A 15,481-nucleotide genomic window follows, 5' to 3' on the forward strand; every position below is an offset into this window, starting at 1 on the left:
CTCATGCCAGGCGTGCAACTAATGGACGAAAACAGTGCGAGATGGCTACTGTGCATGTGCAATGTGGGAAGACACCGCTAGGATAAAAGTCTCTGATTGCCAGCGCAAGGAAGAACCAACACCTGAGTAGAGTACCCACAGGGGAACACATCGCAAAGAGCTATCGTTACTGCTCAGGGTGAGTAACTTCTTTTTCAGCTCCTACTCAATTTCTTAGATTTGTGTGAATAATATGAAATGATTAAAATATTCCCTCTGTGTCTGCGGAGAAAGTTATTGCTGTGAAAAGTTTATAACTGTCTTAACAACTGAAAGAACTCTGTTTCAAGGTGCATAGCTAATGATTTTCATCAATTCAGGGGAGTGATTTTGTTCAAAATATAATCAATAAATATTCACTAATTGAATGGGTTTGCTCCATCCCTGAAATTTATGATGACTGGCATAACTGAGGAGTGATTTTGAGATTCCCATGCCATGGCAACGGCATCATCTTCAGAAGTTGGGCATTTATGTCTGTAGTTAAGAATGTTCACAAGAAAATGAGCTGGAGTTAGTTTTATCTATTCACTTCTTTATTGCATGTAGTTTAACTTTCTGGTCATGTGTTTCTTTTACCTTCCAAAATGAACCTTCCAAATTTTGACAGCAATTCTGCATCAATTTTTCTGAAGTTTGTTTAAGGCTATGGATAATAGGCTTCAATATATTAAGTATATCCTCTACATTCCTCTTTAATCCAATGCTAAATATTTTGGATGAGATACTTCAACCACAGAATTCCATCGAACTTTTTGAGGGATAATTAGTTTGGATCCTGCTGCTCTCTTCAGTGATGCTAAAGACAAAAGGCTGTTACGGAAATATTTTGTGACTTCAACAACTTTTTCTTTTATTCCTGGAGAAGACATACTTTAGTCTACGGCTAAAATTTACATTAAATTGACACTGCAGCCATATATTATTAAAGCACAGAAGAAGAAATAGCTCTATAAGTATCCTTTTATCTTTGCCAAGTTTGCAGCATTGTCTGTGACAAAACTGCGCAGTTGATATTTGATATATTTTTTTCAGTTTATTACAGCTTTCAGTGCCACTTCTTTTAAATACTCTGATAGGCATTTCCCCATGTATCTATTTTTTTTCTGAAAGATATGTAACCCTATTTTCTGTTGTCAAAGGAGAATAAAGGAAGCTGTGGGGATGCTGAATTACATCTTCCCTTTTTCTTTTCGGTTCACTCTACTGTTTCTTTCTATGCTGACTCTGTCCTTTTCTATATATTGTCTTTCTGTCTTTAAGACAATGACTTATCTGACTCCTCTGCTGTGCTTGGCCCAGATCCACCACTACTTAAGCATAGAACAAAAACAATCCTATCCAGCTTGTCTTTCTTTACACATTATTTGAGTCTGCTGAGAAACAGAAATTGAAAGGCCAGAACTGTCAAGAATCAAGTGCTGGTAATTAGGTTTGACAGATTAGAGCTATTAATTTTTGAGAGACTGTAGTTGTAGTTGTTGCACATTTGTGATGAGAGTTAACTGTAACTATTATTTTTAATTCAAAATTTAGTATTTTATTTTTTAATTAAAAAGTTGATTTAAATTTTAAAAATAATTGATTTTTATCCACTCTGGTCCTATCCTAAGTCAGTGACAGTGCTGAGAAAAGACCTCTGTTTTCTATCCCCCAAATCAGTCTTTTATGATATAGAGCTGAAAGATTTATTTTTCTTCACTTAAATAATGTATAACTGGTAAGAATATTTTCACAATATTTTGAATGCCATGTTGTACACTTCATATTGCCACAAGATATGAGTTGATAGCAACTGACAGTGATTTAATGTTCACAGCAAAAACTTCAGTTTATTAATTGGAAACTGTGTGACTACTTGAGCCTGTAGAATGGTAAGGCTTCTTTCCAGTGCAAGACAAGTCTAGTCAGCTATACAGAGCTCTTATTCTGAGTCAGCAACGAAGTTCCAGAATCACTTGTACAGACAGTAATCTAGTAAAATGCTGAAACAGGAGTAATATCTACAAGGGCATAGCTTTTTTAGTTTAGGGTTGATTTCACTACTGGGGGAGCAGCATGAACAGCAGAAAGAGCAGTGATGCACAACGCATGACATTGTCAAAACATCTGAATTTAGCAACCCGTGTATATGTTATGGTCTCTTTGTATTGTTTTGTTCAATGTTTCTTTACACGTCTGGTAAGTGTAAGGCAACATTAATGTATGCTAGCAGTGTAGAGGCAAAGAATGCTACATTATTTAATCACTTTTACCTGTTTTAATTTATTTAGTTTGAGCAAGTTTTATATTTTATGTGACTTATATAATACCTTTAACAGCAAAATATTTATTTTGTTTCTATTTATGATGCTACGTAAAACTCATCACCCATTGGAATTTTATTGTGCATTAAGCTGTCTGTTCCAATTGTTTAGGGAATTTTTAAAGAAAATCCTACAATGACCAAGTATAGCTCTTCATTTAAGCTAGCAGTCTTTTTTCTGCAGAAAACATTAAGGTTTAGAATCTTAAATCATTTAGAGTAGGATTGTGAGAGACTGCTGAAGTAGCAAAAAGCATTCATATTGCAGTATTTGGTTAAAAACTGTCAGCTTTAATCAGAAAGCTCTTTTATTTGTTGTAATCAAATAAGCATATGAATAAAAGACATGCAATAAAAGTTTATGGGAGTGCCATCGATACAAGGTCGAATAAAATGCAGAAAGAGCTTAATCTAACATGTTTATAGCCTGACAGGAATCCATCAGTCTAAAGGTATTTGTGGGATATGGACTGCACTTTGCAGCTCTGCTGAAAAGTGCTGGTGCCAAGATTGTCCTGCTATAAAGGAGCATTAAACTGCCACATATTATGTTTTTGTTCAGCAAGATGCCGTGCTTATGCTTACTGTTTCTGCTAATTGTAAATGTATTCTGTGACTCTTTTCTTTTGCAACTATCTCAAGGGTTTTTTGGCCTAATATTAAAAGGATGAGTTACTAAAGGGAATTTAAAGACAGGACTGTGTAGCACTTTAAAGACTAACAAGATGGTTTATTAGGTAACGAGCTTTCGCGGGCCAGACCCACTTACTCAGATCAAATTGTGGAAGAAAATTGGCATGACCATAAATACCAAAGGGATACAATCAAAAAAAGTGAACACATATAAAAAGGACAAATCAAATTTCAGAACAGAGGGGAGATGAGGGAGGGAGGTTAATGTCTGTGAGCTAGTGATATTAGAGGTGATAATTGGGGAAACTGTCTTTGTAATGGGTAAGGTAAAGGGAATTTAGTCAGTTATCATTTACTCTGTAATATAACCATTTCCCTTTTACTTGCTTTCTGATAGCTGAAAAGCAGATAACTGCTCAGGAGTGCGTTGGTAAATGTAGCTGATTTTTGTCAGCCAGAACTACTAGTCTCTGCACACCAGAGAATGTTTGAAAATCTTAATTTCTATGTGAAATCAGAGGGTACGTCTAGATTACATCTCTCTTTTGACAGAGGGATGTAAATTAGGCACTTCGAAATTGCAAATGAAGTTGCGTTTTGAATTTCCCATGCTTCATTTGCACGATCACATAATGGTGCTCTTTCGAAAAAGTGCTATTTTGAAAGTAAAATGTGGTCTAGATGTGATTCTTTCGAAAAGGGAAGGCTTTTTCGAAAGATCCTGTAAACCTCATTTTTTAGACTCAGCCTAATTGTTAACCCAAAGAGCCAGAAGGTCAGTACCAGATGAAGGAGAAGTGCTAGCTTATCCAAAGATGGAGGATTTTTTTCTTGCAGATACCTCATGAAAGCCTACAAACCTTGAAGCTGTGAAAGCCTCTTGAGATGGCAGAGTGGTGAAACAACCTGTGGGCACTGTAACAAGCAGGCACTGGGAGGGTACATACTTTCATTCTGTACTCTGCATGCTTTCTTTTCTGGTCCATGTGAGAGAACGCTAGATATTCTAATTGCTTCAGTATTTGAAAATCATAGAAAACATCAGGTCATCTAGTCTGATCTCCTGTACATCACTGGCTACCAACACCACCCATAATCATCATACTAAATCTAACAGCTGGAATTGGATCAAAGTATTACAGTTCTCAGAAGACTTGAGCGTTTCACCACAGACAGAGGACAGGAGAGACTGAGGTTTACTAATGCTTGACGACCCTGCAGTAACAGGGGCTTGATTAATTGAGCTTTATAGATATGATCCTAGCAAGCAGCCCAGGCTACTGAAGAAGGTGAAAAATTCTGAAAGTCATTGCTAATCTAACCAGGAGGGAAATTCCTTCCTGTCCACACATGTAGGGCACAAAGTAGGGCTAAAGCCAAAATAAGCTACGCAGTTTGAGCTATGCCAGTTGCATAGCCTAAGTTGAAACGTTTTATTTTGGATTTTGGCGCTGTCGACACAGCATGAAGTCCAAGAAAGCGTACTCTTCCTCCAACTTCCCTTACTCCTCGTGAAATGAGAGTTACAGAACACGGAGTAAGAAATCCTCCACCTCAACATTATTTTGACATTATGTTGAAATAACTGCTTTTAGTGTAGACATGGACTATGTTGTTTCGGAATAATGTTAGTTACTCCGAAATAACACTGATGTGTAGACGTACCCATAGTGATCAGTTAGACCCTTGACGTTTCAGTTGAAAACAGTGAGCTAAGTACTTGAAAGAGTACCATCTCAGAGCATGAGTCCGCTTTGTCTAGTATGTCATCTTCAACAATGTCCATCTCTAATGCTTCAGAGAAAAGTCACAAATGAAAAATAAAATCCCAGGATACATTTGAGTAAAGGGAAGAATCCTTTACTTAACCCTGTGGGTGACTGTCTGAAGCACAGAAATATCAGATCTTTTGGAACGTAAAACATGAACCAGAAGGGATCCCCACAGGACAACTGAATCTTGCCCTCCTCTTTCCCTGACATACAATCCTGCTCATAAATTTATCAAACTCTGTCTTAAAATTCATTAGGTTGTTTGCCTCCGCAACTGCTATTGGAAGTCTGTTCCAGAACTTCACTCCTGTGATAATTAGGAACTTTCTTCTAATTTCCAGCCTAAATTTATTCATACCTAGGTTGTGCTCATTTGTTCTTGTCCCAGCATTGTTTTTCTGCTTCAGTAGTCCTGATGTTTACCTAGATGAGGCATTTATAGGAGCCTTTATTTATTTGACTACCTCGGACAAGCTTTTTTTAGTCTACTCCTATAAGATAGTCTCTTCATTCTGAATGATCATTCTAGAAGCTCTTCTGTGCACCTGTACTTTGTACAATGGTATTAATGCTTCTCTATCTCTACTGAAATGTATCACATAAACATCCTAGGATTTCACTTGCCTTTTCTACAGCCACATCATATTGGTAACTTGTACTCATTGACCAGCCCACCCAGGTCTCTTTCTTCCTCTCTTGCTCTCAGCTAAGGAATCTTCAGCTAATAGCAGGAATTCTTCTTAGTCCTATATGTTTGCACTTTCTGTCATCCTATAATAGTGATCCAGGCAGGTTTAGCTTCTTCAGACACTCTGGCAGGTTCCCATGTCAGAGTGTGCCTCAGTCTGGATCTGTTTTATCTCACTTGAAAGAGTCTGTGTCCTTGTGTCAACGACCTACCTCTCCTTTTTGTCTTCCTCCTGGGTTCTTTACTGAGGGCAGGTCTACACTGCTGCGTAAGTCAGTCTAATTTACATCATTCAGAGGAGTGAAAAAGGCCCCTCCCCAGTGACGCAAGTTGCAGTTAACTTAATGCTGCCCACACTGGTGCTATGTTGGCAGGAGATGCTCTCCCGAAGATATAGCTTCTGCCTTTCACAGAGGTGGAGTAATTGTGTCAACGGAAGAGCACTTCCTGTCAGCATAAAGTATCTTCACCAGATGTAGAGTGATACAGCATTTCTAATGTAGACCTGCCCTCAGTGTACCCATCAAATCAGTTTGGGATCTACCCAAGAAATCAGGATAGATCCACTACAGGCTATTGTCTCTGAGATAAATAAATGTTCTTTGATATAATCATTATACACATTCCAATACATTTTAACAAGTGTTTGAGGAAGAAGAGGGTGCAGAGAAAGCCAAAAGGAAAGTGATCTTTTTTTTTTAAGATGCCTAAGCTTGTTCCAGCAAAAGAAACATCTGTACAGTACACAGTTGATAGCTAGTCTCCCTGAAAGGGTTCAGGAAATGTCATGTACAGTACTAAGTGTATTAGGAGTTTTTTGCTTCAGTTAAGGGATCTTTTCCCTCATAATAAAAGGTGGTTTTTTTTTTTAAGTTTTTAAAAGCTGCACAAGATTTTTTTCCCAAGACTTTTCTTCTTTGATGGTTATGCCAAAACAAGATGAGGAGCAAATGCTTCAAAACAGTAGCTTTCCCAAATATCTCTCAGTATTTCAGCTAAATACATATTGCTTTCAACTTTAGTTCTGTACCATATGTCTGGGGTTCTCATCCTTTTTTCCTTTGAGACCCCTCTCCAAAATGCTATAAAAACTCCATGGCCCACCAGTGCCACAACAACTTGTTTTCTGTTGCTTGGGTCTCAGGCCACAGGAGTGCCTACAAAGATACATTGCTCAGTCTTCAGTGTCTGTTCAAGGTGGTGGGGCTCAGGGTCTAGGCTTCAGTCTCATGCTGTAGGACTTTGGTTTTCAGCCTCAGTCTCAGCAAGTCTAATTCTGGGCTTGCTTGGTGGCCCACCTGAAACCAGCTTGCGTCCCCCCAGGGAGCTGCAGATGCTTGGTCGAGAATCACTTCTTACACATGACAGTCCATGCAAATTGTTTAATGAGCTAGTTTATATATTTGTGCCCAATTTGCATATAAACATACCATAGTTATAGTTTCAATGAGTTTAATTTATTTAGCTTGGTGCACATGCTGTAAAAGGGTGATTTGGGTCAGTCTATAGTATATGCTGTGGTTCAAACAATATTTAATTTAAGGTAGTTCTCTGGTCTGTGTTATGCAGGAGGTCCAACTAGATGGTCACAATTATAGTCACTTTGTAATCTGTGAAATATAACCTTATGGTTACCACGGTGGATACAAAATTTATATCTGTGATGCTGCCGGACTCTAGCGACAGCAAGCAAGTCCTGCAAAGCCAGAGACTGGGCAAGGAACTTCCGCAGTAAAAGCAGATGTATGTTGGGCCACTGCTCACTGGAGCCAGTATCCAGCTCTGACAGCTCCTCTGCTGTGTCTGTGCAGTCCCCTGCCCTGACCGCTAGGGTTGGGTACCAGGTTCACCAGCAGCTGTCCCTGGCCACACTATCGTGTGCAGGTGACTCTCATGCTCCCAGTAGGGAGTTGCACACCCATCAGAGTGCCTCTCCTATATATTAACATGTAGGAGAAAAACAGAACTCTTATTAAGATTTGACATTGTTTATGCAAGTTTAATGTACAACACTTGAAAAGCTATTGACAAGCATTTACTTGTACGAAAATTTATTGAAAATGTCTCTTTTCTGGAAGAGATTGACCAGTCTTTGGAGCACAATTGCCATCTGCCCCTTATGTGCTTTAGGAGTGAGCAGGCCTGGGTGAACCAAGATGGGCAGTGGGAGGAAGGACTTATACAGGAGAATGCACCTTTTTGTATAGAGCCCTCTGCATATAAACCACCCACTTTGTAATGAGAGGTTCTGGAGCCATTCATTGATGGCTGAAGGAAGCACATATTTCTGACACACAGCATGGATTCTATACCATTACCTTTGTAAAAAATACAAACCAGTTTTAGGTGAATGAACCTTGTTAGCTTCACCAGAGAAATACAGATAACTTTATATTTTCCAATTCAGAGGCAAGATTTTCTTTCTGTAGTAGTATGAAAAACCCAGAGGAAAAGCAGTGGTATATTAACTATTCCTCTGAGATCATTATTTATTTTTCCATTCATTAATCAAGTTCAAAGTTTTCTAGTACAATAAAAAAAATAATTACGTGCATAAGATATGAAAAAGTACAATATGTACTTTACAATATGTACTCCATCTGTTTAATTAATCTGCACCTTTATTTAGTTGACTTTCCAGTATTGGGACTTTGAACTTAATTTAATTTACTGGACCTTATTTTCAACTACCTCTTTCATTTTTTAAAGCTTTCAAGTGCCACCACATCATAAAGAATCATTGAATTTTAAGTGTTGAGGAAATTTTTGAGACAAATTAAAAACACCGTCTCAAGACTTCTTACACTGATTATTTTATTATTTTACACCTTTAATGCATCTCATTTCACATATTGTAAGAATAATGTAGTTGCAACCTCTTTAGGTAAGAATATAGGGTAAGATTAAGTGTCCCTAACCTCTGCCACTCAATGATTCCTGTTTTGTTTATTCTCTCTGGGGCAGCTAGCATTGGCCACTGTCAGAAAACAGGATACTGAGCTAGATGGACCTCTGGTCTGACCCAATATGAGTGTTCTTGTTTTTAATTTCTTTTGTGTCTTCTCTTAATGTTAATGTCCATATGGAAATGGTAAACTAATAGTGAGGAGAGAATTAAAAAAATGGCACTTTTCATTTTAGAAAAGAGGAGACTAAAGAGGGGCTATGATAAAGGTCTTCAAAATCATGACTGGTATGGAGAAAGTGATTAAAGAAAAGTTATTTACTAGTTCCCATAACACAAGAACTAGGGTTCACCAAATGAAATTAATGGATAACAGGTTTAAAACAAACCAAAGGAAGAACTAAGTGTGAATGGAAGTTATTTTCCCCATAAGACAAATGAACATTTAAAGATTGCAGATTTTTCTGTGGGTACATTCTTAAATTTGCTTTAAAGTGCTTAGGGTTCGAACTACGGGGGCTAATGTAGTCATACGGAGTAGCAAATGAAGCCCGGGATTTGAATTTCCCGGGCTTCATTTGCATAAAGCCGGCCGGCGCCTTTTTTAAATGCCGGCTAGTTCGGACTGCGTGCCGCGCGGCTACACACGGCACGAACTAGCTAGTTTGGATTAGGCTGTACGCCTCGTGGAACCTTGGAACGAGGTGTACAGCTAGTTCAGATTAGGAAGCCTAATCCGAACTAGCTAGTTCGTGCCGCGTGTAGCCGCGCGGCACGCAGTCCGAACTAGCCGGCATTTAAAAATGGCACCAGCTGGCTTTATGCAAATGAAGCCCGGGAAATTCAAATCCCAGGCTTCATTTGCAACTCCGTATGACTACATTAACCCCCCCCCCCAGTTCGAACTAGGGGGGGGGTAGTATAGACATACCCTTAGTGTTTACCTTGTATATAAGCTAGGGCACATTTTAAACACAACTTTGTATTAATTTTCCATCAGTGTATTAGACGTTCTTAAATTTGTCACTGTATATCAGAAGATCAGAATGATGCTAAATTGGCCAGACTGCCTTTATGTATGCACATTCATAATTTAACTAATTAAAAGAAATGGTGTTACTGATTATAGAATTGAAACTGGAAAGGAGAGGCTGTACATTTTTATATTTTGAAATACATAAATCCTGCCATGTAAAAGCAAGAGACTGAGCATCTGTTTTCGACTCTGTCACTGATTTGCTGTGACCAAGGGTAACACTCAATTCCTTTCTGCATCAGTTTGCGTATTTGTAAAATTTACCCATCATTCAGATTCATAGCACTATCCCATCAAGAGAAACATGCCCAGTTTTCTATGTTTTGTTCTTGCCCTCATTTGCTTTCTTGTCTAAAATGTAAATTGAAAGTTCCTTATGGCATAAACCATATCTGTGTATGTTTCACAAAGTGCTGACTTTCCTCTGTGGTTGGTACAACTAATTGAGACATTGCTTGTCCTGATTCTGCTAATATGAATAGATGTTCTATTAATGCTGCTGAAACACACTGGATTGAGGAAGGTATTTTAAGATACTGCATTGGCACTGAGGAAGTCTGGGGTCAATTTCTATTTTTCTACCACAGATTCCCTGAGTGACCTTGGTTAAATCATTTAGACCCAGATTTTTAAAGGTATATAAACATTGCTTTGCCTAGCATTATAGCCTTGAAAATGAGACTTAGGAAATAAGAGCACTATGGACCTTTGATTTTCAATTAGGCTTTGCAGCATTGCAGCTGTTAGTGGAAGAACCTAAATCTGGGCTTAAGTGACTCTGTGACTCAGTTCTCAGTTCCCCATCTGTAAAATGAAATTGATGTTTCCCTTCCTCTGTTTCCCTTGTTCAGTTGACTGTATTCTCTTTGACTCAGGGTCTTTTTAATACTGTGACTGGACATTGTCTATCACAAAGGGGTCCCAGTCTTGGTTAAGATTTCTAGACACTATAGTATAGGTAATAATAAATTACAGTGAGCAGTCACTTAGAATCAGAGGATTAGAAGGGACTGCAAGGGTCATCAAATCTCGCCCCCTGCCTAGATGGAAGATTTGTTGGGTCTAAAACATATATCATAATCACTATGTAGTAAACATTCTATAACGCCTTTGTTCTCTGCCTTATGATGCTGTAATTCATTTCCATTTCTATACTCTCACATTTGGCTAAACTCTACTAATGGCAGAGTATGCTATAGTGAACCATTTAAAACTATTCAATTCTGGTTTTTGATGCTAAATGTCCTGCCTCAAGTAAGATCCTGACCAAAGTAGATGTGTGTCGCATACGTTTTTGGCTTGCCACATCTATTGGATGTCACTTCAATTTATGTAAATAGTTGCTGCATAGATGTAAAATAGGCTAAAGGGTGCAGAGAATGAAAACTACTTATTCATTTTTGTTCTCAACCGGGAAGTGTATAAATCTTCTCTGTCCCACTCCCTCCCCCCCCCAATAACTAATAACTTTCTTTATTCCTTTTGTAACAGGCCAATGGTACAACATTCTTTCTTTTTTTCAGATAGAACCATTTCATGCAAGCATATTCCATTATGGGTTTAGTATAGTTTTCAAATCATTGACATTTAAAAGCTATTTAAGAAAAACATAACAGAGTGTCTTTGCAAAAGTACTCTCCATAAAATAACTTCCCTTTGGCTTTATGCCAGAGCAACTCAAACAGCTTTGTTTGAAAAGAGCAGGGAGAGAGATTGAGTGTGTGTGTGTGTGTGTGTGTGTGTATATTCATGTGTATTCCTGATTTAAAACCTTAAACTGAAGGAAGAACCTTTAAAATATTCATACATATATTTCATTCAGCTTGGAATTTTGTGTATAAATTATACCACTGCAAATTACCTATATTGTTAAAGGACCTGTAAATGTGATTTGCACATTTCAAAGAAATGGAATATTTGTATCTTGTTAGTGCCATTCTCTAGGTTAATCTCTAGAACACTTAATTCTTTTCTTTTTGCTCAGTCCAGTAGTTACTGTAGTTACAAATTCTTTTCAGAATGAAGTGCTGCTTGCATATTCTTGCATTTTGCATTTTGAATTATATTTGAACAGAAAATGTTCCCCTTCCTTCCAGATGGCTTTTTTGATTTTGCTACTGTAGATGGACTTATATTTCTTTCAAATAAACAGAAGTAGTAAAAGTTGTTGGTTTAGATCATATTATACTTCATATTATGCAATGCTTCATATTATGAATTGTTGTAGTTTCGTTTTACAAACAAAAGTTATGAGACTTGGGATTCCAAACAACATCTGAAACAAAGTACATGTTTTTCAAGAGACCTGATAGACTTATAAGTTAGCAAAGGGACTATTGTGAAATCTTGTTTGACATTCTCTTTAATATAGGCCCCGTAGAATTTCACTCAGTAATTCCTAGTCTATAGTGAGAGGTGCCAGGGTTTAAAAGTCTGAAAATGTTTTGACGCCAGAATATTAGTTCAAATCACACTATCGTTTTGGATGATGTGGATCATTTCACATTTATCTGCCATTACACCTCCATAGATTGATCGTAAACTTTTAGATCAATTTTAGTGAGTACAAGGCGATACTTGTTGCAGGGTTACTCCTGATTTTATGTGTGCCATATTACCACATCTAGGAAACCTGATGTTTTACAGAACTGTCAAAACATATGTTGTTTTTTTGGAAGTTGACATAGGGATACAGCATATTGAATAAAAACAATGTCAGTTATTGGTTTAATTTTGTATTTTTTAATAGGATACCATGGTGGTAGCTGGATTTAACGTGGCCAAATCATTTTCTGCTAATGAAGATGACCATCACTGCTGTCAACTGGAAGTATCTGAAGATGCAGGGTCAAACATTTATGTATGTAGGTGCACTGGGTTCAGTTTTCCAATTTAAATGTCCAAGTCATCAATAATTTAACAGAAGATAAAAAGTACAGATAGAAAAATGTTATTAATCTAAGTACCATAAGCTACATCTACACTGCATAAGTGCTGACTTGGAGCAGGATGAGCAAGGGTGGAGAGGGAGTGAACTACAACATGAACTACATGCACTAAAGTTCTGTGTTTCAGTTCCTGTATGCGGACAGTGCTGGCATGAAGTGAAAGGTACCTAGTTTGTGTTGGTCCTCTTCAAATAATACTTAATTATCTTCACATGAATAATATACCATTTAGTTCATGTTAATAGCATTCAGGATCGACTGTTACAGAAAAGCACTTTGAGTACTACAGTTCACATACCCAAAGTCTAAAATGAGGAGCCATGCAGACAACCACACAGATTGGTTTTATATTAACAATAGCCAATTATGGTGAAAACCTAGAAAGTTTTTAGGTTTGCGATGCACCTTATGAGATATCATTTTATATTAAAAATATGTGGAGTCCTGGTGGATATTTCTCTGAAAACATCCACTCAATATGCAGTGGCAGTCAAAAAAGCAAACAGAATGTTGGGGATCATTAAGGCCTGGTCTACACTACAGCAAAAGGTCAGATTAAGATACACAACTCCAGCTATGTTAATTACATAGCTGGAGTTGACATACCTTAAATAGAGTATCTTAATTTGATAGCAAATGCTCATATAGGCTCCCCTTTCTTCTCATGAGGAACAGGAGTAACAGCATTGACAGGGGGCATCCTCTGAGTTCAATTTAGAGGGTCTTCACTAGATCCACTAAATCAAACCCTGTAAGATTGATTGTGGCAGCGTCTGATCTTCCGTATAGTGTAGACATACCCTGAAAGATAGATAATAAGACAAAATATTATATAGCTACTATATAAATCCAAGGAATACCCACACATTGACTATTACATGTGGATGTGGTTGTCCCATCTCAAAAGTATTGGAAAAAGTTCAGAAAGGGACAACAAAAATTATTGGGGGTATGGAACGACTACCTTATAATGAGAGGTTAATAAGCCTGGGGCTTTTTAGCTTGGAAAAGTCTAAGGGGATTATGACTGAGGTCTAGAAAATCATTACTGGTGTAGAGAAGGTAGATAAGGAAGTGCTGTTTACTCCTCATAACACAAGAAGTAGGGACCACCAAATGAAATTAATAGTAGTAGGTTTAAAATAAAAATAAATATTTCTTCACATAACACAGAGTCAACCTGTGGAACTCCTGTGAGAAGTTGTTTTGAAGGCCAGGACTATAACAGGATTGAAAAAAATCTAGATAAGTTCATGGTTAGGTCCATCAAGGTCTATTAACAAGGATGGGCAGGGATGGTGTCTGTGGCTTCTGTTTGCCAGTTTTCAATGACAGTTTTCCAATATCCTGCCTGCAAATGATTCCAGCAACAGTTCCTGGTACCTGGCAGGCTAAACAATGAATATATGCACTTTTTCTCTAGAAGCATTGTTCTGATGTGAAATAAGGTAGGACTGCACTAGAATGTGCTGAAAACATTTTAGCTGATGACTACTCTGTTAAGGCTCAAAAGTGTCTTTTCAATGACTCATAATGTTCATGACCAGTTATGTGCTAAGTAGTATCAAGCTTCAAACTTGTTTGTATGGTACTTTTTTAACTCTTCAAATTAAATTTCACTTCCCAAATTCCTGCATGGGTTATTTAAACCCACAGTAGAGTTGTGGACCAGCAAAAACAGGTTATTGTGCAAACTGTTTTGTTCTGTTAGTTATGAGTGACAATGATTTTATTTATATATATATATATATATATATATATATATATATATATATATATATATATATATATATATATATATATATATATATATAATATAATGCTTAAATACCCTTAAAAGTGATGTACAGGAAATAATGAATTTCTTGATCACAACTAGCTGCAAACCAATTTCAAACACCTTGCTATAATTATTTACAAATAAAATAGTACTTAATCAGTTTTACTTCACTAATAATACAAACACATTCGAAACAGATATATTTGTAGTCTAGAGGTGTTTCAAGATAAATAAGTAGATTGCAACAATCTATGATGTAAATCTATCTTGCATTAGCCTTCCACACAATAAACATCCACGTGGACCTTACCAAAGTGCACTAACAGCTCCCTAATATGCTTAAATTTATCCTGTTTTGTAATGTGTTGTCACCAATTTATTTAAAAGAAAGTTAAGAATGATTGGGGAATGGAAACATTTTAAATATTGAAAAAGGTAAATTATAGATGAAAGGAGGAAAAAAAGCATTGTGTTGGTCTCTCTTTTATCACCTGTAGTCAGACTAGTTTTTTGTTGGAGAATAAAGAATTTTTAAAATACTTGCTCAAGCAGTTGGAAATTATATTTGTTGTTACCGTTGTACAGTACAGTTTTCAAATTTGTAATCCATTAATCTTTTGACTGTTTCTTCTCCTCAGATTTATACTAAGCCATATTTGGTCACAACATCAGAAACAGCATCCATGGTGAGTTTATAGTCTAGTAATTTTTTGTTTAATTAAATATCATTTAATAGCTTCACTGGAGCATTTTTTCTATATGCTTTACTGGAACATAATTTTTAAATGGCCATTACTTTGTCTTAGCATTTTTCAAATAATATGCTTGGAGAATACACTAAAAGTTTGTAAATAGTACTTCACACCTCTGCAGTGCATTTCTTGTAAAAAAATCTCAAAAAAGTTCTACTAAAGCCCCACTCTTGCAGTATGTTACATTAGGGCAAATTCTGGCATCCAATATTAAGCTCATTCATATAAGTATCCAATATTACCCTAGAAAAGGTTGATTTAGTTGGGTTTTACACAAGTTTAGGAATATACTCATACACAAAACATTGCAGAAATGGAACTACTAGAGGTATGAAAGCAGCCTTATGAAGTAAGAACATAGATCATTTTGATCACCTCTGAAATACAGAAGTACTTCTGGGATGGAACAGAGCTTTTTAACAAATTAGGGCAGGAAATTAAAAGCAGAAACTGAAATAGGGAAACCCAAACTTGTCCAATACTCAGAATTTTTGCTTCTTCAGGGTTTACTCTTATATAAGTTAACTTAATATTGGATGCTTTTATTTCTCTGGTGAAGGAACCTTGAGCATATATTTGTGCTTTTCATAAGTTGGAGCTTTATCTTTCCTTTGATTTTAAAA

At 36.9% G+C, this 15,481-nt stretch overlaps 1 protein-coding gene across 5 annotated transcripts in view; it reads left to right on the top strand.

Moving 5' to 3' along the window:
• Positions 1-15,481, top strand: part of POT1 (protection of telomeres 1) — a 150,861-nt gene that overhangs the window by 48,454 nt on the left and 86,926 nt on the right. For all 5 annotated transcript variants that reach the window (XM_075928408.2, XM_025184410.3, XM_075928396.2 and 2 more), the window contains 2 exons: positions 12,128-12,238; positions 14,745-14,792. In XM_075928408.2, the coding sequence (XP_075784523.2) occupies positions 12,128-12,238; positions 14,745-14,792 (159 nt within the window). The remainder of the gene's footprint in view (positions 1-12,127; positions 12,239-14,744; positions 14,793-15,481) is intronic.

This window comes from Pelodiscus sinensis, chromosome 1 (genome assembly GCF_052426305.1).
Source record: "Pelodiscus sinensis isolate ZL-2025 chromosome 1, ASM5242630v1, whole genome shotgun sequence".
In the NCBI taxonomy this organism is placed as follows: Eukaryota; Metazoa; Chordata; order Testudines; family Trionychidae; genus Pelodiscus; species Pelodiscus sinensis.